Source organism: Saccostrea cucullata, unplaced genomic scaffold (assembly GCF_032062105.1).
Source record: "Saccostrea cucullata isolate Sc308-1 unplaced genomic scaffold, CSIRO_AGI_Scuc_v1 ctg161, whole genome shotgun sequence".
In the NCBI taxonomy this organism is placed as follows: Eukaryota; Metazoa; Mollusca; class Bivalvia; order Ostreida; family Ostreidae; genus Saccostrea; species Saccostrea cuccullata.
Genome location: NW_026935527.1, coordinates 459,433 through 487,311, shown reverse-complemented (window position 1 = coordinate 487,311; position 27,879 = coordinate 459,433). Strand labels below are relative to the sequence as shown.

Genomic DNA, 27,879 nt, shown 5'->3' with positions numbered 1-27,879 from the left:
GGTATCTTTTGTTAGTTGTTACAATACATTTTATTATTAAAAAATGAGAAATATAATATAACTGATTAATTAAAACACTATCATCTAAAATGCATGTTAAATTACAAATGTATGTAATGTTAGTACATACTAAAATGAAATGTGACCACAAAAAAATATATATTGATGCATGAAGAATTATGATTATGGCCTAAAAAATGTTAATTTGTTCCAAAAATTTATTTATTAAATGTTGTCAATGCCTATTGATTTAATCATTTTAAGTTAATTTATAAGTAAAGAAGTATTTGAAAGGGGGTCTTTATATTTACTTAATGGATTGAGAAAGTTGAAGGGGGGGGGGGGGGGTCATAAACAGGAGCACTTGATAGGGCTTGTTGCTATTTTAAGCAAAAATTAAGCAATAAAAAAATTCTTGTCTGGTTTATTGCTCTGCTAATTATTATTTTCACTTAGCCATTAATTAATTTAAATAAAGTTATAATTATAAATGCATATGGATTTCATATTATAAAAAGTAAAGAAAAATTACATGTGCACAATATTCTCCAGTCAATATCACTGCCCGTATACCTATTTAATTTACATATGTAAAATTACAGTCAATTTTGTATCCATTGAAATTTGACAAAATATTCAGGAAGATATAAAAGACAAACATATTGAATTCATTACTAAGTGTATTTACCTTGTGATATTGTTCTGGAATAACTCTGCATAATTTAATCATGTTAATTCTGTCAATTTCCTCAAGTTAATTGAAACAGTGGTCATAAAAAGCTAACCAGTCTTTTTAAATGAAAAGAACAGAATGATACCATTAGGGCATTATGAAACTGTCATTATTTTATAAGCTTAGGAAATTTTTCTGATAAAAAGCAGTGTATCCAAAATTGATTTGTGACTGAATTTCATATGCAATATGTAAACTTAATTACATGTATAAGTTTACAATAAATTCATTTTGTGCAGTGACTGTGCATGCATATTGGAATGTTTGGTATCAGTTTTCTTCCTTTGAAACCATAAGATATCAGCAAATAGGATTATTTTATCAAATAAATGGCTTTTTTATTGGCGTATGTAGTTTTAATTTCAGTCTGTGGGACTGTTTTTGCTTTGATGCATGTTGGCTAAATCCCAGAAAACTGTGCACATGCAAATTTGTAACATGTCCTAAAATAGTATAGAATTTCTAAAAACTTAGGAACTGGATTATAAACTTGTAAAATGTTTATTTATAAGTGATATCTGCTCAAGAAATCATCTGGAAAAGTCAATATGTCTGTTAAATGATATATCATGAAAAATATATAATGATCAATTACTGGATTATAGCAACTAATGTAAAAATTATGTATATTTATAATGATATTTTGCTGCATTTAAAATTAGGCCATACCAATTTGTAAAATAGATTTTCAAAAATAAAAAGTGAGGCGAGCGAGCGAAATTTTTTTATTAATATTATTTTTTATTTTGGGTTTCAAAATTATGTATAATTTATTCATATATATATTTTTTAATAAAGTGTTATTTCATCTGAACCTAAAAAAATAAAGATAGATATCATTTGCATACCACATGAACTTATCATTCTTAACTTTTTGGGGATTTTTTTAATAAGTAAAATGTGTCAAATTTCAAAGACTTTATATAAATGTAATGTTTTCAAACATCTTCTGCTTCCATTTCTATTGCTGTGTATGAAACAACTTTGTACCCATTGTTTTTAACTAAGTACACAGTGTTGTGCAATTAAAAATATCATACTACCCACAGGCTAGTGGCAAATGCAAAGTTACTAGCCCAAATACAGGGGCAAAAATTAAAATAATTGAACTATATAATGTTGAAAAAGAAATTAATCGCTATAAAAGTCAGGGTACTGAGCCCTCATCTTTTTAAAGTCAAAGTTTTAATTCTCAATATCAAATTCAGTCATGTTTAAATATTATGAAATAAAATTAAATGAACTTCAATAAATTATCTTCCCTTTCTCTGATCATTGCACTAGCTCATTTAGAATGAAATTAAATTCATTTTGTTTTCATCTTAAATCATTCAAAACAAAAGAAATGTATCTTATGTGAGTCACAAAACACTTATCTTTCAGCTGATTGAGTGATCGTAAATAATTTAGAGATATAGCTGCATATATAAAGAATGTTTTTGGAAGTAAATAAGTCCAATCATTTTGCAAAACGCATTTAAAAAACGAGTTGCAAAACCCTTTATGTAAATTTCAATTTTTGACCCCCAAAAATGTTAGCCCTGGGAGTCAGGGGATGCTAATTGAACACCCCTGGTACATATGAACAGTTAAACAGACTGCATGGTGCAAAACTTCACAAACTGCTTCTATCTCACTATCCTCAAGTTTGTGTTTGGTGCAAAAAGTATTTTTTTGGAAGCGCGCGCGGACATTTTTTTTTTAATATTATAATTTGCATTTGTAAAAAATAGAAGCGGCGAATCCGACGAACTATATTAGAAATTGGTATGGCCTTATATGGAAATTTCAATTTTTGGTCAGTTTACTCTCTCATTTGTGTAAATTGAACATGTAGAACAAAGTGACCATGATAACAACTGAAAATGTACAAGCTGCAAACTTGTCTTATTTGTAGGTATGTGATCTTATGGGTGGAGCGTCCCTTGGTTCTATGGCTATTCCAGAGCGTCTTATCCATTATAACTCTCACCAAGGCCTGTCTGGACATATTTATTGTATCCAAGGTCAGTAGTTTTATAGCTTATAGTTGACCCTTTTGAAAATATTGCCACATGGAAAGGAATTAAAGCATATTTGTTTCTTAAACATTTTTTATTTTAAAATTTTTCCTTGTAAAGTAATAGGAATAGCGCATGAAATAACCATTTCAAGAATTTGAAAAATACATGTAATTTTAAGGTGACAAGTACAATGTAATCAAACATAAATGCCATAAAAACAAAATTTGAACACCTGGCATGTTGGAGAGGAAGGAATTAATGATTTTCAGAAAGTGGGAGTAGGTACCACAGATGGCACCATAGTATACATATGCATTGTAATTTGTAACTTCCATCAAGACAGTCTAGAAACTTTCTCAATGTTGGTTTTGATGTTACAATGTTGTTAACCATGCTCCATGGTGACAAAACATGTTGCTTAATTGTAACATTGGCTAACATGAATCTAATTAAATCAAATCGAATGAAACTTCACACATCGACAAAATAAATGTTTTTATTTATAAAAATGTCTTGATCTTTAATCTAGTAAAAATTAGATGATGATGAGGAACATTGTGTACATATTTTTGAAAGATCCTCGTATAAATACATCAATTAATACCAAAGAGATAGATTAAAAAAATTTACTGAAAAGGATTGAGTATTGAAAAAAATGATTTGACCTTGGCTATACATGATATCAAATGAGGATGAAATAATTCATCTTGGTATGTGTTACAGGGAACCTTCATAGAAAAAGCAACACAAGATGGCTTTATCCTGGAGCTAGTTTGTTCCATCCCTCTCCTAGTCACTGTGAGTATACTTTTATTATAACCAGATATCTGCTGTCTTGTGCTGCACTTTACAATTTGTTTGTAGCTATCAAACTGCTTTGATTGAGGAAAAGTTCACAGAGTTAGGAAGTATTGTGCTTGTGATTTTACATTGGTATCAAAATCGATGCCTTCTGCAGGTTCTTTTCCTATTAATGTTCCTATAGTGACAGATAAAATGTGCAGAATTCTACCCTAGCTATTAATCTAAAATATTGATTCAATCCATGCAGTCAGAATCCATGTCTATTGTTTTGAAGTGATATGTCGTAACATTGAAAGAAAGTTTGTTGTGTGAAAGACCGATAATGAATGTCTGATCAGTGTATTTTGAAATAAAAAGCAATAATCTTAAAAGAGTACATGTAGAAGCATTGAAGAAGAAGTGTACTTATATTTATGTTCCCCAAACGTGTGTATTTTCACTGCATTATTATTATTATTATTATTATTTTTCAAAAATGTTGTATGATCTTGTAAACTACACATCCGACTTAGGTGAAACCTTTTTAGAAATCTATTTTGTCAAGGTCATTTTGCGCGCACGTAAAATGCAACACGTGAAATGACCAAATAATGGATATTGCCGTATTGTCTATTTTTTGATGAAATTTTTTGAAACTCATAATGTAAATACATCTTAGTGTAGACAAGATATGGACATAGAGATCATTACATGCAGATCTGTTGAACTCTGAGTAAACTTTGTGTTTTGTAATCCTTTGAAATTTTGAGGTAGTCCTACATTATGAAGATCTATGATATATAAGTGTTTGTGCGCATGCGCGTGTGCTGCAATCTGATTGGCTGAAACTTTAAATGGCTATATCTCCTTTGTATTTTGAACTGCTTTGAAATTTAAAATATAGTCATGCATTAGGATATCCTACAATATGATATAGAAAAAAAAAATCATGAAATCATGCAGATGCACGGGTGCTGCAATCTGATTGGCTGAAACTTGAAATGGCTATAACTCCCTTGTTTTTCAACCAAACAGGAGAAGCTGTTTGATATAGGAGACTCCTACAAGAAGGTATGTCATCATGCACGTGCACGCACGTGCGTGCATTTGGAACGAGTGAAATTAAAAATACACTTGAAAGTGATTTTTAATACTTTTGGTTGCTTTAATATATAGTATATTAAAATATATAGATAGTGTAGACAAGATGAAAAATCATACACATGCATTCACATGACAGGGTGCAATGCAGTTTGAATATAATTGGTATCCTTCTGGGAAAAGTTGTTAAAGTCATAAATGCACAGAGTTTGTCTTATTTAATGAAGCTTACAGAAATGTAAAGCAAAAAAAATTAGCACTAGTTTACATGTGTATTTTCACTTCACTGTATCAAATTGTAACAATAGCTTTATTATAAAACTAAGAATGAAATCTATTTTATCATATCCTAAAATGATCAAATATATATAAATTGATGAGAAGAAATACAGTGGGACATAATGATCTTGACACACAGATCTGGCTCAAACTTGGTGTTTTTTGTGTATCAGTGTTTGACATGTAATTGTGTCTTTCTGAACTCTTGCAGTTATTTCACCCCCTGTTTCTGATGAACCTCTACGTGCCAAGCTTTCTCAATGTGTGGCTGGTAAAGAAATCCCTGGAGAAGCTGTTTGTAAGTGTAGCCGGCCTGACAGTGTAATATCAGAACTAATAATGGGGGACATAAATTTTTTTAATGACACAAATTGACAGGGCAACAGTTATAGTTAATGTTGTCAGTGCACATCAAGTCTGACAGAAATGTAAACAAAAAATCTAGTCACTCAGTGCAAAACTTAATTCAATATCAGTAGGGGGTATTTCATGGGGCATTGGTCCTTTTTGTGTATCAGTGTTTGTGTGATGGTGTCTCTGTGAAAGTTTCTTGACTTTTAGTGCATCATTTGTTATGAAAGCTTTACTATTTTGACAGTTTTGTATCAATAAAAACATGTAGTGCATTGCTTAAATTTTTTTTATTCATGCCAAAAGATATATATACCATAACCAAAAACTTTATTAGTTAATTTCTGAACAAAGCTGACACTTAACAGAAAATTTGTCTTCAGTATTAATAGGGGAAGTGATAGAGGATTGTGAAAAATTTATTAACACACTCTGGTAAAGATACATATGTGCGATATAAAACTGAATTACCGGTATAAAGCTTAAAATAATTGCGAAAATTCCAATATCATAACTGCAATTACATGTCTCTGTAAATTTTTGATGGGTTTCTAACTACCATTATTTCAGCATATGAATTGTGAATGAATCATTTTGAGCCAGTTACATTTAAGTGCAAACTGGCCAGCATCTTTTAAACCTTTTCAACATTAAAATTTTCTATTAAAGATCTATTTAAAGTTCAAAGTAAATAACCATTTTATCTGTCTAGTGTGAACAAGACAGAACTGTCATTGTCAGCTGTCGCAGTTGGCAAGAGGATTGCTGACTCATCACAAATGAAGTTTTAACAAGTCAATTGACTTCAGGCAAATAAAGATTCATTGAATTCTAGAGAAGCAATTAAATTATTAAGCAATTATTATTTCAAGTCAGCTCCCTCACTAAAAAGCTTTTTAGGTGATTTATATTAGATACAGGATCAGCTTCCACTAAAAAAAATTATAATGTAAAACGTAGGTGATTTACTTTTTTGGTGTTTGTCTCATCTGCATTTGTCATTCAAGCTGTCTTTGCATTAACTCATTTACAAAGAAACTTTTCAAGATATGTGTACTCCGAAATAGATTATCTGATACACATGTACATTCTTATGAGACCTAGACCCACTATGCATGTCATTATTACAATAAGTTCTTTAGAAACTGTGCAGACCAGGATAATTTTTTCAACTTCATACAAAGATATACTGGTAAATTGAGCTATTTAACTGTGTCAAATGTTTTTGACCTTGACTTTTCATATGACCTAGGTGACTGTCTCTTTAAGAATAGAAAATGAAATAAAGAGAAGGGAAAAACAGATATGAATGCTTTCTTCACTTGTTTTTAAAAAAATCATATAGTGTGCTGTCCATCTGTCTGTCTGTCCGCAAAAACTTTAACCTTGCCCATAACTTTTAAGTGGGTGGGGCTATGGCTTTCATATTTCACAGATGTATTCCATGTGACAAGACCTTTCTTTGGGTACCACCAAATTGACCTTTTGACCTTGGAGTTTGACCTATTTTTACAAAACAATACCACACATTAACGTTGGTCAATAACTTTTGAATAGTTGGAGCTAGGGCTTTCACTTGTTTATTCATTATGACAAGGTCTTTCATTGGGTTTAAATATTTTTGACCGTATCACCTTGACCTTAGAGTTTGACCCACTTTTTATTTATAACTTAAATCTTGGCTATAACTTTTGAACAGTTAGAACTAGTGCTTTTCATATTTCACAGGTGTTTTCCTTGTAACAAGACCGTCTTTTGGGTACCAACAATTTTGACTTTTTAACCTTGACCTCTGGAGTTTGACATGCATTTAACCCTCAACATAAGCTGGCATAAAGGGGCATCAGTGTTTCACAAACACATCTTGTTTTCTTTTCTATTTCAGAATGACTTACACTTGACGAAGCAGAGATTTCAGACAATCTCTGTGACATTATCACAACAGTTGTTCCTGCTGGTTGTTTCTATGGGTTGTCTTGTATTTACAACGTAAGTATGCCTGGGTTGTCTTGTAGTGACAACCTTAGTATGCCATTCAAAGATGAAAGGAAAATTAAAAAGTAGAATTCCCAACTCCTCTCAATCATTGAAGAGAAGTTTTCAGTGATATCTCTTTCAATTTTGATATACTAAGTTCAAGATGTGTAAAATTATATTAAAAGTATGAGTACCAGTATATTGAAATATTTCAAAAGAAAAGCTATTTGATGCACTAGAATGTTGCTTGAGTATTATGAAGTTTCATGTCTAATAATTGACCAATAAGAATTTGTAAAGGATAGTTAAGTTCTAGTTCTTCGTCTTTTTTTGTATTGTAGGATTTGCGGTATACAGCACATACAGCGTAGCAGTGCTACACATCCCCTGACATTATTTGAGTCATTTTACTTTGTGATTGTAACATTCTCCACTGTGGGATATGGAGACATCTCACCTGACAACTGGCTAGGACAACTCTTCATGCTCACCATGATCTGCCTGGCTTTTGCTTTCATCCCTAGGCAGGCATGTATTAAGCTCTCTATGAATTTATATATAGAAGGCAACATAGCCTGCTGTTTACTAAGGAGTCAATTTAAGTTTTACACAGAGATTTTACAGGCATGACCCAGTAGTTGAAATACTGATAATTTGCCTCAACTACATGTATTTATTAAGATAGTGAATTTTCCATATGCTCTTCTTTATAAGATGATACCGTGTTAACTTCAGGTAGAGGGAATCCATTCCACGTGGAAGGAGCGTAAGAAGACGGGGGGAGAGTACAGTTCTCGGCATGCCTCGGGACACCGACACGTCGTGGTCTGTACCAGCCATCTCAGTGCCGAGTACACCATGGACTTCCTCATCGAGTTCTACGCTAACAGGAAGTTAGAGGTAATCTCAGGAAATGTGTAGACATGAAGTATAATGCCTTATTTACAGTGAAAGGTTTAGTTCCAATCAAAAGTGAGATACTTTGCATTAAATTTAAACCACATTTACCAAGCAAATTGAATGCAATTTTTTTTTATTCAAATTGATTTACTTTGCATCAAATACTTTGCATTACTTCCATGTGAAGCAAATTTAAAGTTTGACTTCTTTGTAATAAAAAAATTTAGTCACAGTTAGGTTCATTTTATATTTTAAAAAAAACAAACTCTTAAAGAAAGTACAGCCTACTCCGGATATATATTGAAATTCAGGGGACCATGCAAATTATTTCAATATATCCGTAATTCAATATAAGCGCAATCGTGAAACCACCATTTTTACAAGTTCAATCCCGATCTAGAATAAAGAAGAACAAACCCGAACAAATTAATTTTGTCATCGTTTATCTATAACAGTGAACAGCTTACATAGAGTATGAGTCCTTAAAGAGTTTAAATATTTTTTTTATTATTTCTGTTTCATTGAAAAGACAATCTTCAATCTCATTATTATTCCCTGATCGCATTTATTTACGTTTTGAAGAAAAATCACCGGACTTAAACGGTTGAGTACTGCAGCACACTGCTTGTATTTCATCGTAAGTTTACTCCAGTTAATACGCGAGTTTCAAGATTGTAACTCTCCTAAGATGGAGGCGCGAAAAGTATCCATTTCAGCTTGGAGGTGGGACAGGTTGTTTCTGTATGCAAACATGCATAAATAAATGAACGATATTATGGCTTTTAAAATTTACTAAATGTTATAGAAAGATAATAATGTTAAGCAGTACTGCATTTGATGATTTTAGCAAGCTCAACTATGCATATTTACAAATCTACTTTCAATTATAGGGTACTTCAAAACGAAAGAAACGTCGTAGTCTTTATAAAAAGCAACTGATTTTCTTGATTGTTCAAACATTTTCTTAAAAAGTTAGTGGGTTTTTTGAATTTATAATAAGGAAAAGAATCAATGTGTCATTTAGATTGCCGACGTGTAATGATCAGGTGCATTTGTACCGTATTTTTTAAAAGTCCATATCTGTTCCCTCTTCTGAAAAGTCTCACATCCACTGATATTTTCTTTTTTGTTACGATTTCTTTGCTTTAAAAAAAATATGCCTTTACATTTATTTGGTTATTCTCGAGTTGTAAAGTGTCATTACAATCATGTAGTTATTATAAACCAGTATATCGATGATGCAATATATTCAATATATAAATAACTGTCCCACCTGTCTGTTTACGCAGCAACGAAATTCCCCTCCTCAACGAAAGAGCGCGCCAAGGGAAATAATCTAGAAACTTGCGTATTCCTTAGCTATTTCGAAGTTAGGCATATCAATAGCCATTAACAGTATTTAACAACTTAATTTCAAAGTTATGATTTTTGGGGGTTACTATATTACGTTTAGCTGTTTAGCCTCAATATGTCCATATTATATACATGGACGCAAAGAATTTAACAGTGAAAAATTTTATTTCGTAAGAGCATGCAGTATAAAAACACATAAGGTGAAACCTTAATTATTCACACCTCTGTATATCAACTGGTCAATCAGGCATAATTACTGTCACCAACCGTAACGACAGCCTCCAGGGAGTACTTCCATATAACCGTTATGAGAACAACTCATTATCACTTGTGGGGACCGATCAGTGGCTTCAATATAAGCGAAATTTCAATATATCCGATTTCAATATAACCATTATTTTAATGCAAGGAATGTGAGAGGCAAAAACTGGGGATTTATTTCTATTTCAAAATAAGCGGAATTTCAAAATAAGCGATTTCAATATAAGTGGAGTAAGCTGTATATTGATCATAAAAATGTGCAAAGATATGTTATATGTGACATGTTTTGTAAATGATTTCATAATAAGGTTAATTATTTATTATCAAATTTTAATGCAGAGTATTTTACGTAGTGTTAGCTGTCATTTGCATGCTATTTTAAACCCATCAAATTAAATTAATTAATTCACCTTTTTTCACTTCACATTGAATCACTTAATTTAAAAAAAAATGTAAAATTCACATCTATGTGAGCAAGGCATATATTGTCAAGTTCAATATACTTAGATCTATAGTCATAAAGTTTTCTTTTAATATTTTATTTTACAAAACTTTAAATCTTTTAATTTTGCTGCATTAATTCCATATTATAATTTTCGTTATTTTTGAAAAAAGTTATATGTACTCTATCTCTTGTCATTGAAGGATCACATAGTGGTGCTTCTAAGCTCAGATGAGAAGGATACCAGTTTACAAATCATTCTGAAGGACCCTAAATGGGCCCACCGTGTCATCTACATGAAGGGGTCTGCTCTAAAGGACTCTGATCTGCAGAGATGCAGGTAAGTTTAAAGTCAAGCATAGGTCGAAGCTAACACACATGTTTTTTGAAGGACATTTGAAACTTGCAATATACAGCTTGTTTTTTTTTTGTGAATGATTTTTTTTAGGAAAAAATATTTGAAAAATCACACTCCAACTCTCCCATAATGATGTTGAATCAACTGAAAAAAAATTGTGAATGTTTGCAATTTTCATCAATATGCCAATGGTTTATATATTTTCTTTGAAAATTAAACAAAGCCAGATAACATTTCCATTGTAGAGAGTTATGAATCCATTCTTTGCACATTTGTTGTGTTTGTAGATTACAGGAGGCAGATGCTTGCTTCATTCTGGCCCCGAGTAAATGTCACAACAGAGACGAAGCGGTAAGTCAGAACTCTGTGGTCTCTAGTCTTTATGATCTCCAAATCTTATGTCTGGTTTAAATTTCACTGGAAATTTGTTACTGTGTCCAGATCAATTGTTGCATTTAATGTTTGTTATTTATGAATATAATAATCCTATTCAAATTTCATGCATTTAATTCACTCTTTGTTTTTAGGACCAGCACACTATTTTAAGATCCTGGGCTGTCAAAGACTTTGCACCACAATGTAGACAGTACATTCAACTCTTCAAGACTGAGCACAAATTACATGTCAAGTTTGCTGGTGGGTAGCCAAATTCAGTCTCTAAAAGTTTTCTTCTTTCTCTCACAACTTATACTATCATGCATGAGGGTTTATTTCTAATTGGTTAAATAATGGGTGCACTTGGTTTGTCTACACCATAGCACACCTAGTGTCCCATATAATCAAGTGAAATTAGGCGGTGGTGTAGTATATTCAATATTTGTGCTCTTGTTATCAAATTCCTAAATCCCTTTTTTAAAACAATAAATTTTATGAAAGGGCAAAGAATTTTGTATAATACATGTATATATATTTTAACCACAATGACTATAATTAAATATTTAGCAATACTCTGAAAAATATTTTGACTTTATCACCAATGCCAAACTTGCTTATTTTTTATTTTTTTTTATTAATTTAACCAAAAAAACAAAGCATTCCATTTTCTACTAAAATGCACAGGACACCAGACTAAATTCCTAAACACGATTCACTGCAACCAACCTATCAAAGACTTGACAGTAAACTCAATTACAGAAGAAAATTCTGCAGTTTTAATGTCTCGACATTTTTCAGCCATATTGAATTATTGGTGCATTTACCTACACATGACTCATACAGGGTGTAAGTGGTTAACGCCTAAAAGTGTAGACTTTTGCATTTGATTATGGGAAAATGTACATTTTGTGTCTGGTGTACAATAGACAAATCAAGCATGCCTTATGTTCACATTCAGAATTTTTTCCAGTAAACCTTCATTATTAATACTAAGAAATTAATCAATGGAAAATAAGATTTTTTCTTGCTAATTATGCTTTGATGTAAAATGTTTTAAATGTGGGGGGAGGGATATACTATAGAAAACATAGATACTGTATGCATGTGCCCCCTTGTGTATTACACTACTACCATTCCAAATTAATATTGTATTCCTACCAATTTTTTGATAAAACAATTGAAGTCCATGCTGACATTTTTTTTCCATCGTAGGTATGTGGCCTTGGTGACATCCTAGGACTGTCGCCACTTAACAAAGACATGATTAATTCACACATAAAACGTTTTATTATCATAACTTGTCATTTTTATTAGCTTTTAATTTAATGTGGTGCTAGTTAAGTAGCCCATTATAATTTATGTCAGGTTCATCCCTTTTATTGTCCTGTATATCTTGAATAGATAATTAAAATAATACATTAATCACTTATTCATTAAGTTTGCAAGAAGTATGCAACATTCAAATATTGCAGGAAATACACCAAAAAGCATTCAAATTCTTTATTCCTTTGTCTGATTTTATACACTGTACTTGAATATTAAACAAAATAAAAAAAAAACAGTTGGATTGCATTGTTTTAAAATATTCACTTTTGTTTTTAGTTTAGTTTCACACTATTCTGATTTTTTTTGTTGTTTTTATATCCTTCAAAGGGAGAGCTTTTTGTCCCTAGTGCATGTAGTGTTTGAGTTTTGTAGCTGTAGATTTGATTTTCAGAGCATGTGGTTTGTGAGGATGAGTTCAAGTATGCTCTGTTAGCCAACAACTGTTTATATCCAGGACTGTCTACACTGGTCACCCTTCTACTTCATACAACAAACAGAGAGTAAGTATCGTCTGTGTGTCTGTCTGTACCCCAGATTGTTAGCTCACCTGAGCTCAGTTTAAGTGAGGCTCAAGTGAGCTTTTCTGATCAAAATTTGTCTGTTGTCGTAAACTTGTCGAATTTTTATCTTCTTCTCAAGAGCCACTGTCCCAATTTCAACCAAACTTACCACTTACCACAAAGTATCCTTGGGTGAAGGGAATTCAATTTTTTTCAAAAGAAGGGTCATGCCTTTTTCCAAGGGGAGATAATTATGAATAAATAAAAAATTAATGACATCTTTAAAAAAACTTCTTCTCAAGAAGAAGGAAAGATGAAACTCGTGTGGAGGCATCCACAGGTAGTGTAGATTCAAGTTTGTTCAAATCATGACCCCCATGGATAGGTTGGGGCCACAGTGGGTTATCAAATTTTAACATAGGAATACATAAGATAAATCTTTTAAAATATTCTCAAGAACAGCCATGATTAGTCATATTTATATAAAGGCATCCTCAGGAAATGTATTTCAAATTTGTTCAAATCCTGACCCTCTGGGGGAAGGGGGGGGGGCACAATGGGCGATCAAACTTTTATGTAGGAATACATAGGAAAAATCTTTAAAAATCTTCTTCTTAACAACAAGGTTAAGCTTAAAAAATTCTTTGTTTGCAGTTGCCGACCTATAATTTTTAGACTGGGTAGGTAGGTAGGCTATTTTTTTTTTTTTTTTTGGAAAAAAAAAAATTGTTTTCAGATTTTTGTTAGATAACATAAAATAGAGTTTTTCATATGTCTACTATACATGAATAAGCTGCACTCTTGGTATAAAATACTGATTGATGAAGGCAAAAATTGAAAATGAAACAGTTTTAATATCCTGAAAATTTGAGAAAAAAAATAATATTACAAAATGGCTAAAAAAAAGTTTGGGTCGGGTGCATTTTCAATGGGTCGGTCGGCAACTGCAAACAAACAGTATCTTATTTTAGGCCCAAGCCATGATTGGTCATATTTATGTAGAAGCATCCTTAGGTAGTGTAAATTCATGTTTGTTCAAATCATGATCCTCCGGGGGTAGGGGAGGGGCACAATAGGAAATCAAAGTTTTACCTACGATTAATTAAGGAAAACCTTTAAAAATCTTCTTGAGAACAGCAAAGCTGATTGGTTATATTAATAAGTAAGTATCCTCTAGTGTAGATTCAAATTTGTTCAAATCATGACTCCCGAATATAGGATGGGGCCACAATGGGTGATCAAATTTTTACATAGGGATACATAGGAAAAATCTTCTTGAGAACAGCAAAGCTGTGATTGGTCCTATTTATACTTTTCAGTACTAAACTGATTAATTTTCTGCTTTTTCCTAACCAATTTGCTCAGGTGAGCGATGTGGCCTCTGGGCCTTTAGTTGGTCATTCTTTTGCTCCATACAGCTGAGAGTAGGTGAAGTATGTCTGTCTCTCTCAAGAATCTGTCTTCCTTGTTGCTCTACTTGTTGTTGTACACCACAAAACAGACAATAAATATTTGTACTTAATTCTGTAGATTAGAATGTCTTTGTCTCTACAGCTTTACATGACTTTCTGTCTGACTGTGTTTAGGAATTCTAGGATCATTTATTGCATACTAGCTATGAAGCTGTGTTTTATACAAAAGTATTGCTTGGTTTACTGTCTTGGGGTTGTGTATACTAGAATACGAGGGTTGTCCCAAAAAGTCGTAGACAGGGAACATGGTTCATTTTCTCTTTGCTAAATCAAATTTCTTTTCTTGTCATAGCAAAGAGTAACATTTTATGATCTTGCATTTCAAGTTTCATGACGATACCACATTTAATAAGAAAACTGTGAAAAAATAAAGAAACTATGTAATAAGTGTACATTGGCGCACGAGAGCAAGCGTAATTTACGTCTCATAACGTCATGGTCCCTTTTTCTGCTTCACATCAGGCTATTACATGTAACATCCAAATGAATATTCTTTTAGTGATTTACCACTCATGACTACGGGACTAATTTAAATTCACTACTGTCCGTTTTCTTAAGCAGATTCAAATTTTTAGTCAAGATTAAATTGGTTGAAAGATCATCTTACATTTTAGGCAGCAGAGAATACACATTGTTTGACGACGTTCATGGCCCAGAACTTTCCCAAATGTCTGCGTTAAACGATCAGTACTCTACTTTACATGCAATAACTTTTTTTTTTCGATATAGAGGAAAAACGATCTTTGAATCTCATGCTATTCAAAAACACCTTTTCTATTAAAAAAAATAGTGTGTAATATGTCCTTCCTGTACTCTTTTTTCCTGTCTCTGGTGAATATAAAACATACCAAAACAATTTATTTCATTTACGGGTACGCGTTCAACGACATCATTTTCATCAATCTCGATTCGAACAACACTTTGAAAATCATGTCAACAGTCGTCTGTTTCTAATGCTATTTAAATGAAATTTTGACATATTATTAAGCTTTTGATTCTGGTTTTAGTGATTTAAATTTTAGTTCAATCTTTTACATAGTACCAAAGAAATAAAAGCAAATGTTATAGTTATATGCGTAAATTATTCCGAATTATGGTCGTGCACCGACAGACCATATCGGCCTTCAAATAAATCGTCCCAATATAATTAATATGAAAGATATATATTTAAGAATTCACAATTTTAAAGAACATTGAATGTATTATGTCTATGCAAAATTTGGTTAGTATTGGTTACGTGTTTAAAAGGTTATTAACATTGTCTACGACTTTTTGGGACAACCCTCGTATACAGCAAAGTTTAGTCTTTCTGTTTTATTGTGGACAACTGACATTTACATGCTTTCCAATTCTTTAATAAACAGAAACTTTGCTGATTTTGTCTGTGTTTTGTCTGTAGGTTGGGACAGGTGGGAGTACAGAGCTGGCAGCATGTCTACGGCAGACACTCCGGGAATGAGGTCTACCACATACAGCTCAGTAAAAGCGTCTTCTTCCAGAAGTATGAGGGACAGAGTTTTACAAATGCTTCAGCCGATGCTCATAAAAGGTAAGTCACAAACGTACTCAAAGCATTTTCATGCAAAATAGTTTTAAAAAATGTGTGTCAGTATACGAACATAACCATGGTAAGCAAATTTTTGTGTTTGACTATTTTGTCATCTGTGCACTGCATATCAGTCAATGTGTTTTTATAATTAGATTTGGAGTGTGTTTGATTGGTGTTCTTGATATCACAAATGACGAGCCTCGTCTTCAGTTGAACCCAGGATCCTCTCACAAGCTAAAGTTATCTGATTACTGCTTCTACATAGGGGAATTCAAGGAAGAATTCTCCAAAATTAAGTCTGAGAATATTCTGGAGAAGAATCCAAGTGAGAAAGCCCCAACTAGCAACAAAAAGAGTTTAGGTAAGGATTTAATGTACAAAGTTTGTGATGAAGTCTCTAAGTAGAGCCAATGATCAAAGCCAGATGTTGATTCTCTTCATTAACAATGAACATCTCCATTTTACCTTACAGATACCTCACAAGAATTGTGTTTATTACAAACAGTGTATATAAGAAGTTGCAGGTTAACATAAATATATATCCTTATAGAACAAGTTTCAGAAGTCTTAGAAAAATGGATCAAACAAGAACTAGAGGCTGACAATTATGGAGAGGAGAGTGTGTTTAATTCCACCATTACAAATGAGTGGGGACAGGAAATCGCACGTCGAATTCGCAGGAAGAGTAGCGGGGAGCTTCGTAAAACGGACACATTTGAGGAAGAAAACTCTTCAGTGATAGAGGCAGAGGTTAACGCTAATGTAGGGAAGGACAAGAAAGGCCCGCGAGTTCTACAGGTCCACAAAGATATGGGCCAGGAACAGTAAGCTTAGCTCAGAATTTTGTTTTCATTGGATGTTGTGTTAAAAAAATTATCACTTGCTTTTTTTTCACTCAGAATATAAGAAGATGCAATTTTTACATTTTGTTCATTTTTTCCATCTTTTACTTTTTATATGCGAGTACTATATAATTATTTCATTTGTTTTTTGGGGGATGATTTTACGTAATCCTATACTGTGATTTCAGAATGATAACTGGGCCGCCTCCTGTTACTCTTTATTCTGGAAACAGAAGAACACTGTGTCACCTGATGGGCACCCCTAGACCAAAGTGTTGTCTCAAATGGGGGGAGGTAAATATTCTGTCTATAAATGAAAACTATATCCAAATTGGTGTTAACTTGATGCAAGTTAAGACCAGAAATTTTCATCTTTGAATTCTCATGTAGCTTGATTATGACTTATATTGCACTAAAAATACCTGCTTTTGTTAATGCTCATTACTACATGTTAATTCTACATGATGCTCTTCAGGACTGTGAACATTGTACCTACAAGAATGCTAACGATGACCGCTGGAAGGGACAGCTGATTATACTGGCTGTGGAACACGCCTGCTCAGGGATCCATAACTTTATAGTACCATTGAGATCCCACTTCATTAGCAGAAACTCTTTAAGTCCAATTATACTGCTCATGGAAGACAGGTATGTCATTTAAGTACCAATTGATGAAAGGAGTCATGTATTATCTAAGACTGATTTTGCTAACTTAATAGTGGCAAACACCTATTTTACTTACTTCACTGATGCATTCCTGGTAAAGCTCAATTTGCGACCAATAAATAAATATTAATGGTAACAATTCACAATTGAAAAGTAACTACTCCATTCATAAGGTGGTCGTTTTCTATAAGTGTCAAATTTCTGTTCCACAGTCCAGATGATATGTTCCTTAGTTCTATTGGACACTTTCCTATGGTATATTGGATGAAAGGAACAATTACTTGGTAAGTTCTTTACATGTTTTATTAGGGCCCCGATCAGCGGGCACCCTATAGTGACAAGTGATAAAATCTTTGTTTGGTGCATCATTTCTGTCCCTTAAGTCCTGTCAGCCTCAAACTTTATCAATTGATTTAGGGTACAGAACATTTGTGATTTTCCTTCCACATTAACATAGAGGATATGCAACATTCATGATTTTTGTGCCGCCTTTTGATATAGGGTATGGAGCAGTACACAAATGTTCCTCTTCAAAATAAACCTTTCAAGCTTCCTTACATTTTCATGTTTGTTGTTGAAAGCGGGGCCCTTTGAGATGGCACCATATCAGTGATATCTAGTTATGGATTTTATTAATGTGCATTAATATATAACATGAATACTTCATCAGTGTGTAAGAAGAAATTATTAGGTTAATACTTTTTTTTATTTTTATTTTATTTAACAATCATTGATAATTAAATTTGCTTCTATTAGAAATAAACCCCATGTCCATTGTTTTTGCTATTCATACACATACATGTAGTTAATAACATAATATTCCTTGTTTATAGTATTTTGATAAATCGAACATTATGCATTTATTTTATGACATATAACCCCCCACTCCCACCACCACCCTTTGAAATCTCAGCCAGTTAATTACATGTATAATTCTATATATTTTAGTATTGATGATCTGCTCCTGGCTGGAATTAACAAAGTCAGCCATTTAGTGGTGGTCAATCACGACGCGATGAGGGAGAATATGGAGGAAACCATGGTGGACTCAGAGACCATTGTAGCTGTACAGACCATCGTCAAGTAGGCATTATAAACTAGAATAAAAATATTGTATGTGCACATGTTTAACAATTATTCGTATTAAGGTTGCAATACTTTGTGAGCAGTATGTTACAGAATATGAATTTAATAATAAGAAAACAGAAGAGCTGATAGGACGTTAAAGTGTCTGTCTGTAAAAGACTTCATATCATGAAAAAAAGTAGTCATGTACCTTTTATCTGTGTATTTCCAGATTATTTCCCAACATTAACATCATTACAGAGCTGAGCCAGGCCACCAGTATAAGATTCATGCAGTTCCATGCCCACAGCACACACTATGCAAAACAGGACTCCAAACTACAAAAGGTTGGTATCCCTGGGAAAGAGTTGAAAAGTCATGGTCTGTTTTATAAGAGTCAGATGTATATATTGATATATTTTCAGACTTTAGAACAATGTTTAGAACAATTTTGTTTCAATTTATTTCAAGACAAATACAAGTACTTTATTTGCATATTGTGAGCTCAGTGTTATACATGCACAGTGTAATTACTATTATTTGTAGGTGGTGGGTGGCAGGATGAGTTCCGCACTTTCCCACATTTTTCGTCAGCCTTTTGCTGCAGGACAGGTGTTTAGTGCCAGTATGCTAAACAGTCTCCTCTATCAGGTACTTAAAAATAACACATAATTATGTAACAATTGTAAAGATTTGTAATAAGTGTAAAGATAAAAGCATTAAGCTTTTAACATTAATTGTTTCTAAAGTAAACATATTTACATGTACAGGTGACTCTCGATGGCTCGAACTCCGATCTCTCGAAGTGAACCTCTGGTCCCGTTTTTTTCCTCTATATAACAAAGCAAATTTACTCCTGATCTCTCGAACTTCTATATCTCGAAGTTTTCTATCTCTCGAACCAAAACCTGGGTCCCGTTACACATACTTCATTGAATTTTACTCTCTATACCCGAAGTTTTGATTGCGCGTGTATACACGCCTATCAAGCGTAAACTTGAGCCTGAACTTACCTGGAAAAACAGTGAACGCCTGGGGCTGGCATGGAGGTGTTAATTGGGTGTTTACATAGATGACACTACACCTGTGGGTCATCCGTGTGTTGATATAAGAATTAATTGGTTATTATTGGTAAATTATAAATGAATTCACAACTTATTTGGACTTGAAACCGAGCCGATAATTTTTAGAAAATAAATTTATAGACGTTCGTTTCAATAAGTTGCCATAGACTATGAACTCTTATTAGAGTCTACATAATCCCAGTATGACAAATATTACACAAGAAATTCCTTTCTCAAAAACTGAATACAGATAAAGAAAAAATTGGTGAACACTGGTGAAGGACCAGATGAAGCCGCGGAATAGCCAAAGCCAAACTGACAATTGCTATTTGGGTTTCATGTTATGATGAAATAAGAAAAATAAATATTGAAACTTCAGGAATTCGTTTTATTTATTCGAAATACGATCATTGTTGTTGATATCAAGTATATTACCTGTAAAATGCGATTGAAAACGTGCAATAACTTTATTTACATATACTTCCGGTATATATAATAGTAGAACACCGATGATCGGAACTGAAAATTCCGGATTTTATTTACTTTCTATCTCTCGAACCCCTTGATCTCTCGAACTTTTCTTGCGGTCCCTTGAACTTCGAGGGATCGAGAGTCACCTCTATATGAATATAAACTGGTACATGATTGATTTGATTGATTTACTTGTTATATGAAGATGTGTTTTTTTTTCAGACTTTTGTAAAAGGCTACTTGATCACACTAGTCAGGTTGTTGTTGGGTATTGATGCTGAGGAAAACTCGGGTCATCTCTCAAGTGTACGTTAACTTCTGTTTGCTGGTAACTTCTCAGATATGTTAACTTCTGCTGGTATCCTCTTAAGTGTATGTTAACTTCTCCTTGTCACGTCTCAAGTACACCTCTTGTTGGTCACCTTTCAAATGTACATGTATATCTTTAACTTGTGCTGGTAACCTCTCACTAGTAAGTTAGTTTCTTCTTACTAGCAAAATCTCCTTAACAGGCTTTTATTTAGTATCCTTAGATACAAGTGCCTATGTTTTCAGCTTTGATCTTTGTGTGTACAGGTCAGGGTGCAGCGTATGACTTATGCCAGGTATAGCACATATGGAGATCTCTATCATGCCATGGCAACCACCACAGGGGAAATCCCTATTGCTATTTACAGAACAGAAGAAAACTCAGAAGCTACAACAAATGTTCCAAATGTATGTATGGTATCACAGTGAAAGGAAGCTTTATTTTCAACCATTCAGATAGTATGAAATGAAGCTTTGTCAAATGTACCAATTGTATCTTGTAATTCTCTTCTTTCTATTTAAGCAGTCAGATAGTAAGAATAATAACCACCACCTTCAGGCAGATGACAGGAAGTTCTCAACCAAAATGAGTGGAGGGGGCTTATTCTCCAAACCATCCAATAGAAAATCAGAGAAAGAGACCGCGGATCTGGCCGCTCTAATCAAGAATCGACTCCGAGATCTCGGCATGAAATCGACAGATTATGGTAAGGATTGTCAGCATCAGAAATCACTTTACTGTAGCAGTGGTGGCTTGTAGCAGGTTGAGGACTATGCTGTTTCTTTATATTGTTGTCTGTCTGTCATTGGGTTTGCTTAGAAGATGGATGTTTTCTGCACCAATCCTCTTTTGTTAATATTTAATTGAAACTTAATGTGTATAATAATTTTTTGAAGAAAACCTTGTGACTATCTGAATAATGAAAATATAAACAGATATATGACAAACCATAGTGGAAAAATGACACCTTCCTTCCCTTCTTTCTATCAGTTCCTCTCTCTGTAGTCTGTATCAGTATCAACTAGATAAGGAATCAACCTTAACATTTCTGGGATGTACTTTAGAAGGAGGGTATAATTTCTATATTAACGTAATTTAGATAAAATAAATTTCATCTTTAGTAGTATGTCATATTAATTTAAATTCAAATTATATCAAAATTTTGATGGAATATGTATCTGCTCTTTAATAATTAAGTTTCAGCATTATGAATAGGTTTTTCTCCATGTAACCTGATAGTTGTACAGATATAGAGCAAGGTATTAGTGAAAAGAAATATTGATTTTCTTTTTTAATCACTTTATAGATAAAACAGAGGAGTTAGGAGGTATATATTAACAATGTTGAGCACAAGCATTACCAAAAAAAAAATGTTCAAAGTTTGAAACAAAAATCAAATAATGATCTCCATGTGTATTCTCCCCTTGCACGTCACCAAAGATGAGACGCAAATCTCATCTGCCAGTAACAGCATTCTGTAGATTTTACCTAATTATTACACTGTATATAGCACTGATTATACGAGTAACTAAGACTGTAGCATGAATGATTGAAAAGTCATATTAATTAAAACGATTTATATTCTGTCATCAGTTAAAGCTATAGGAATGTATGACTACATGTATACCTGTTAACTTACATAAAGTGGGATTCTGAATGTTTGCTTTACTTGTTGTGTGTATTACAGATATTGATTTCAGTAAGTAATCATTAAAGATCATAACTCCTTCATTTACTACAATCACAATGCAGAGCCAATCTTTTAAATAGATTATAAGAGCATACAATAATTTATCAATTTTGTAGAGATGCAAAGATTAAAAAAGTAGCTTATTTTCAGGGTTAAAGAAGTTTCTACCTAAGTTATTTAAAGTTTACCTACATTAGATCATATTACTGTAAATCACTTTTTATTTGCGAGAACTTTATTTTCACATAATTACGCGAGACGTGCTCACGAAAATTAAATTCTCACGTATAATAGTATTCCTTAAGATTATATAGAGCAATAACCACAATTCATGAAAATTTTGTCTCGCTAATCAAGAGTCAATGACTATCTCGTGAAAATAAGGTGTCGCGAAAATTTAGTGATCTACAGTATCCAAATTCAAAGTTTTTAATTAAGATGATAGTCAATATTTAATTGAAATTGTTTTTGCTAAAGTTTTCAATGTAAATTCAAAATTGAATACCAAATACAATACTTTAAGTCTGTAATATATCTGGAGAGCTCTTTCTGCTTCATTGACATTCATCTGTACATTGATGTGTATGTGGATATATAACAGCATGTACAGCTTTAGTCAATACAGCATTACAAAGTATAAATAGAACACAAGGTTGGAAATAAAGCACATCATAATTTATCAAATTAGTATATGTAATCCTCATAGAAATGCACATTTATGCAATAGAAGAAAGTATTTAGGGTGTGAATATTGTTCACCATAGTTGTCTTTTTGACCATTTTAATATTAGGTCTGAAATTGGCTGTTCTTGGCTTATTACTGATATTACAAACTTGTATGTATGAAGCATTAAATTAATAATCCTTGCTTTAATGCTTAATCTGACCAACGTACATTAAAAAAAAACTAAGATTGTGGAATGCATTTAGGCATGATACAATGTATTTATATATTCCAGAAATAAAGTTATGGTATAAATTGCTCTTACAATACAAAAAATCCTTGCATATCAAAATCCCTAGATTTTATTTCAGCTTTTGAATCTGACACTAAAGTTTTGAGAATAGTTACGAAATTGTCACTTTACATTTTTGATTCGATATAGTTTTATAGCTCACCTATTATTAAAGTGAGCTTTCTGATCAAAAGGTCTGTAAATGTTTCACATTTTTGACGATTTCAAGAACCATTAAGTTAATTTTGATCAAACTTGCCACATTGTCTCATTATAACTTATTTGGGTACATGCAGGTAGTTCAAATCATAGGCTCAGGGAGTAGGACAGGACCACAATATGAGATCACACTTGTATATACATGTATATGAATAGGGGGTATATAGGAATTGTATTAAAAATCTTCCTCTTAAGAACAGCCCAACTTTGATTAGTCAAAGAAGCAGCCTCAGGTAATCTAAGATTTTAATTTGTTCAAATAATAAACCCATGGGAAGGGCTGATTAGTATGTCCACAAAAGTCCAAAAAAAAGTTTTTATTGTTCTTTGAAGGGGGGAGGGGTATCACTGTTACTTTATGTAAATTGACAAATAAGATCAGTCTGACTAGATATGAAGACATTAATTCTGAATTTTTTATTTTTTTTGTTTTCCAGTGGATGTAAATACATCAGCCAACACCATATCCTACGTCATCCTAAACCCCACCCCGATGAGAAAACTTAGATTGGGAGACATTGTGTAAGTCTTGCAGGATTATAACTTTATTATAGCAACAATGATATTTGAGACTGATGGTATAAAATGTTAACATGGCTGTCATTTAAATTTTGTGCAGGTATGTCATACAACCAAGCAGCATGGCAGCCATTCCTAGCAGTAAAATGAGATGGAACTTGGTGCGAAGTGCATTTTCAGGCAAATCTTCAGTGTCAAGGTCACTCAGTAATCCGTCATCCTCTAGCATATCACCGACAAGCAAAAGTAATGGAGATCTTCTCAAAAGAACATCCAGCGGATCAGGGGAACTGTATGCCAAAGAATCTGAAAGCGTTTTTGTGTTTCCTCTAAGGAAGCTGAGTAACTCGGCCAAAAATAGCTCCAAGCTGGACCCGGAGAAGCAGGATTTGTTACTGCCAGAGGCTCGTATTCCTGAGCCAGGGATACTGGAGAGGAAGGTCTCACGATTCACAGTACATAGTGCTACCGACACTTGACTTTGTATAGGCTAGCAATACTCATATCAAATTTAATATTTTGTGCATTGTTAGTTGACATAAAGCATGATACGCCCTATTTGTATTTTTTTATTTGGCAAGATATTTTTATATCTTTACAACTATATGTAAAGAAGGGGGAACTGATTTAAATAATAGGGCATCTGCATTTTATGTTTTTTAAATGTGAGTGAATATTGTATGTTTATTTTTGCATGCTACATGTAGTACAAGATTCAGTGATGTAGTTGACTTTCCTCCACATGATGAGGCTGTGTTAAACCATTTTATTTTTTCTCCATATTAACAATATATTGACTTATTCAGAATTGTTTGTATCCACATTTACATTCTCCACAGTTGACTCAGTGTCATACCATACTGTTACTGTTGTACGTCTTACAGACATCGTAGTTAATCATGGCTGATTGTGGCAGATCTGTATATTTTTGTACCTTCAAACTTTAGTATAATGGCACCATCCCTTTACTTCAGAAGTAATCAATAACCACTGTGTAAAACCAACTCATAATCATCGAATGATTGAGTTTTGTTGCTGTAATGACTCAGGTTAAATTCACTCTGTAATGTGCCAAACATTCACTGTATTTGAGATTATTTCTTTTGTCTGTATCAAAGGATATTTGATGCATACTTAGAGATCATTTCTCTTTCATGCCATTGAATGATTGTCTCACTCATGTTTAAGGATCATCATACTTAAATGTATTAAAGTTTATTACAATGTACTGTATAAACAGAGAAAAAAGATCTACATATACTACATGTCAAATTTATACAGTGTACATGATTGTAATTTCTCCTGCCTTCCAAGTGTATGTCTTCCAACAGGAGAAATGTTAAATGAGAATTTTCTTCTGAGGGTCAAGGCTTTATATAAGTACTGTACATGAATGATTGAGATGAGTTTTGCAAAAAGTTAGCATATTGCGATTTTTTATGTTTTTCCCAGAAAAATATCATGATACATGTAATATTGTATTATTTTTACACACGTTTTTTACAATGATTTTAAATGAATTTCCATCATACTTTTATTTTGTGAAAACATAACTTCACTTTTTACTTTTCTTAATTACCAGTATAAGCATATTTACATGCTAGGATGTTGTTGTTTTCTGTTTAACAACACTATGTACAATTCTGCTAAATCTAATTCAAAAGTTTAATCAAAAATTTATTTAGGGAATATATAAGTGTGCATACTTAATACTGGTATTTTATTTAAGTATCCTAATCACAGAATAAAAAAAAATTATGATACATTTATACAGATTTATGCCTAAAAAATTGCGCACCTCAAATGAATAAAGTGTTTATTTATAGTTAAGTCCTATGTTTTCTTTTTTTCTTCCTGGTATAGATTTATAAGTATAATCTTATGTATTACGGATCAAGGACTTGAGGAAGAAGATTTTAATCACTTTGCAGGTGTTAATTTATATATGTATCCTTATCAAAGATAATATTAGAATGTGATTAAATGTGTATTGGTAGTGCTAGCACACCACAATATATGTCCAAGTGACAGTTGATAGAAATGGTATTTTTGTTATGGAAAGTATTGGGAAAATTTGTTACATGTACTTTCTTTTGTATGATGAATCGATTGGTATACTGAATTAATAACAAATTGATTTTGATGAACTTGTATATCTTTTTGTTGATATGAGAAATTATCAGTGTTTGTACATGTTTAATTGTTTAAAGTTAAATTCCTTAGTTAGTCCTTTGGTGTGTAGTACAAAGTTTCAGTGGAATTGTCTCTAGATGGTTGATGTTTTAGACTGTTGTACCAATACCCAGTTTGAGTAGTTATATAAGTGTCTTTACTCAACAGGAATCTCATTATGTCATTGTCTTCTAAATGCATTCCAAACAAATTTGGTGTTCATTTAAAACTTGCCATATCAAAAGGATTTCCAGACCATTCCCTTTTTATGGAATGTTTTTTGTAAGACTTAATCTGTTATATATTTGTTAATGACAGCATTTTTGCAGATATTTTTTTTATTTTAATTGTTAAATGCTTAAGAATTTTCTGTGCTAGGGTCTTATGGTGCTTTGCTTATAAACACTTTTCCAGTGAATATGATAAATTTTGTGTTTTCCTTTTTATTCTGTACACATGTAAACTATGCATTCAATGTGTTAATGGAAGAATTGGAGTTGTGTAACTATTAAATAAAACTGCAACCAGTATTGGTTATTCTGACATTCAAAATTCTGGTATTAGAAAGTAGAAAAATAAAGCCCCCATTCAATCAAAGTAGACTATTGCTGCTGTCAAAAAAAATCTTGCAAATTGTCTACCTTCCAATTCTGAGTTAAATTCTATTGAAACTCACCATATACATGTAGTTTGTACCTTTAATATTTTTATTATGCGCCCGGATGGATAGATCCGAGGCGTATATTGTTTTTGTCCTGTCTGTTTTTCTGTTTATCTGTTTGTTTGTTTGTCTGTTTGTCTGCTGAAAACTTTAACCTTCGCCATAACTTTTGAACCTTGAGATATAGAGACTTCATATTTGGTATGCATACTCCACTAATAAAGTTCTTTCAAAAGACACCAAGGTCAATGACCCTGTAACCTTGACTGTGACCTACATGCTAAAAATAGCTTTTTCAAACTTTTGCCATAACTTTCGAAGCATAGGAGATAGGGACTTCATAATTGGTATGCATACTTCACTAATAAAGCTCATGCAAATTACACCAAAGTCATTGACCTTGTTACCTTGACTGTGACCTTAATGCTAAAAATAGTTATTTCCGAACTTTTGCCATCAATTCTGAACCATAGGAGATATAGACTTCATATTTGGTATGCATACTCCACCACTAAAGTGCTTTCAAATAACATTAATATCAACGACCTTGTGACCTTGACTGTGACCTATATGCTAAAAATAGTTTTTTGTAACTTTGTTGCTGTCGGGCGCATAGTGTTTCACAAACACATCTTGTTTAAAGTTTATATTTATGGTCAAGATCTAGTAAATAACTTGAGACTATTTTTTTGGTGCTAGATCCATTATGACGTCATAATCAATTTCAACTTTCTTTTTCCTGTACTTTACTTCTTTAGCAGAATTATGTAGAAAATAGGGTATTTTCATGTCATTCAATTTGAAATCATATGAAAAGTAAACCGGATACCTATATTAAATTTGATATTGATTTAAAGAAGAGGCCATGAACATACTTATTACCGTTTTCTGAGAGACTGTAGGCAATCTGGGTACATTTCCTTTGCCGAATACGAAAAAACTCCCATATTCATGACTGCTTTTCTTAATATTTCATTGAAAATGACAGTTTAAGATACAGTTTTCCATCTTGTTTACCAACAAATTATGCCCCGAAACACCTTATCTGACCAAGCTAAAGTTGTAAAGTATCAATAAAGGAATTTATTTCTCAAATTTGATAAATCTGTAGGCACCTTTCATTTACTAGATCTTGACCTTAAGGAAGAAATACGAAATTGAAATAAACAATTTTTTCATATACATTGTACATATATAAATATTATCCGAAATGTACAAAGGTAATGAATGTCTTATAGAAATGGATTTTTTAGAAGCTTCTCAAGAACCAATGGGTAAACAAAAAAAACCCACTTCTTTATAAAGTGTAGATTTTTAGCTCTAATATACCAAAGCTTACAGAGCTAAGGACAGAAGAACATGCTTATAGTGAACACACTTATAACACATTGACTCTTACAGTGAGGAAGTTTTCATATCCCATGGCTCTAAAATCTATTGTAGCTTCATGGACATAACAAATTACATCTGTGGGGAAATAA

At 32.6% G+C, this 27,879-nt stretch overlaps 2 protein-coding genes across 7 annotated transcripts in view; one reads left to right on the top strand and one right to left on the bottom strand.

Annotated features, from left to right (window-relative positions):
* Positions 1-26,267, top strand: part of LOC134243134 (potassium channel subfamily T member 2-like) — a 39,001-nt gene extending 12,734 nt beyond the window's left edge. The window contains exons 6-30 of one of the 6 annotated variants that reach the window (XM_062725363.1): positions 2,631-2,739; positions 3,460-3,534; positions 5,111-5,197; positions 7,136-7,239; positions 7,569-7,755; positions 7,963-8,127; positions 10,387-10,523; positions 10,829-10,892; positions 11,069-11,177; positions 12,634-12,742; positions 15,614-15,763; positions 15,916-16,124; positions 16,314-16,587; positions 16,794-16,899; positions 17,081-17,253; positions 17,484-17,555; positions 18,220-18,354; positions 18,569-18,683; positions 18,883-18,987; positions 20,094-20,177; positions 20,448-20,588; positions 20,707-20,887; positions 21,488-21,508; positions 23,484-23,568; positions 23,666-26,267. In XM_062725363.1, the coding sequence (XP_062581347.1) occupies positions 2,631-2,739; positions 3,460-3,534; positions 5,111-5,197; positions 7,136-7,239; positions 7,569-7,755; positions 7,963-8,127; positions 10,387-10,523; positions 10,829-10,892; positions 11,069-11,177; positions 12,634-12,742; positions 15,614-15,763; positions 15,916-16,124; positions 16,314-16,587; positions 16,794-16,899; positions 17,081-17,253; positions 17,484-17,555; positions 18,220-18,354; positions 18,569-18,683; positions 18,883-18,987; positions 20,094-20,177; positions 20,448-20,588; positions 20,707-20,887; positions 21,488-21,508; positions 23,484-23,568; positions 23,666-24,044 (3,376 nt within the window). In that variant the 3' untranslated portion in view covers positions 24,045-26,267. Of the gene's footprint in view, positions 1-2,630; positions 2,740-3,459; positions 3,535-5,110; positions 5,198-7,135; positions 7,240-7,568; positions 7,756-7,962; positions 8,128-10,386; positions 10,524-10,828; positions 10,893-11,068; positions 11,178-12,633; positions 12,743-15,613; positions 15,764-15,915; positions 16,125-16,313; positions 16,588-16,793; positions 16,900-17,080; positions 17,254-17,483; positions 17,556-18,219; positions 18,355-18,568; positions 18,684-18,882; positions 18,988-20,093; positions 20,178-20,447; positions 20,589-20,703; positions 20,888-21,487; positions 21,509-21,868; positions 22,028-23,483; positions 23,569-23,665 lie in introns of those variants that run through there. The other 5 variants (XM_062725362.1, XM_062725365.1, XM_062725364.1 and 2 more) reach the window with 5 other exon arrangements.
* LOC134243140 (putative uncharacterized protein DDB_G0293878) overlaps positions 1-27,879 on the bottom strand; it is a 476,688-nt gene that overhangs the window by 176,972 nt on the left and 271,837 nt on the right. The window lies entirely within an intron of this gene.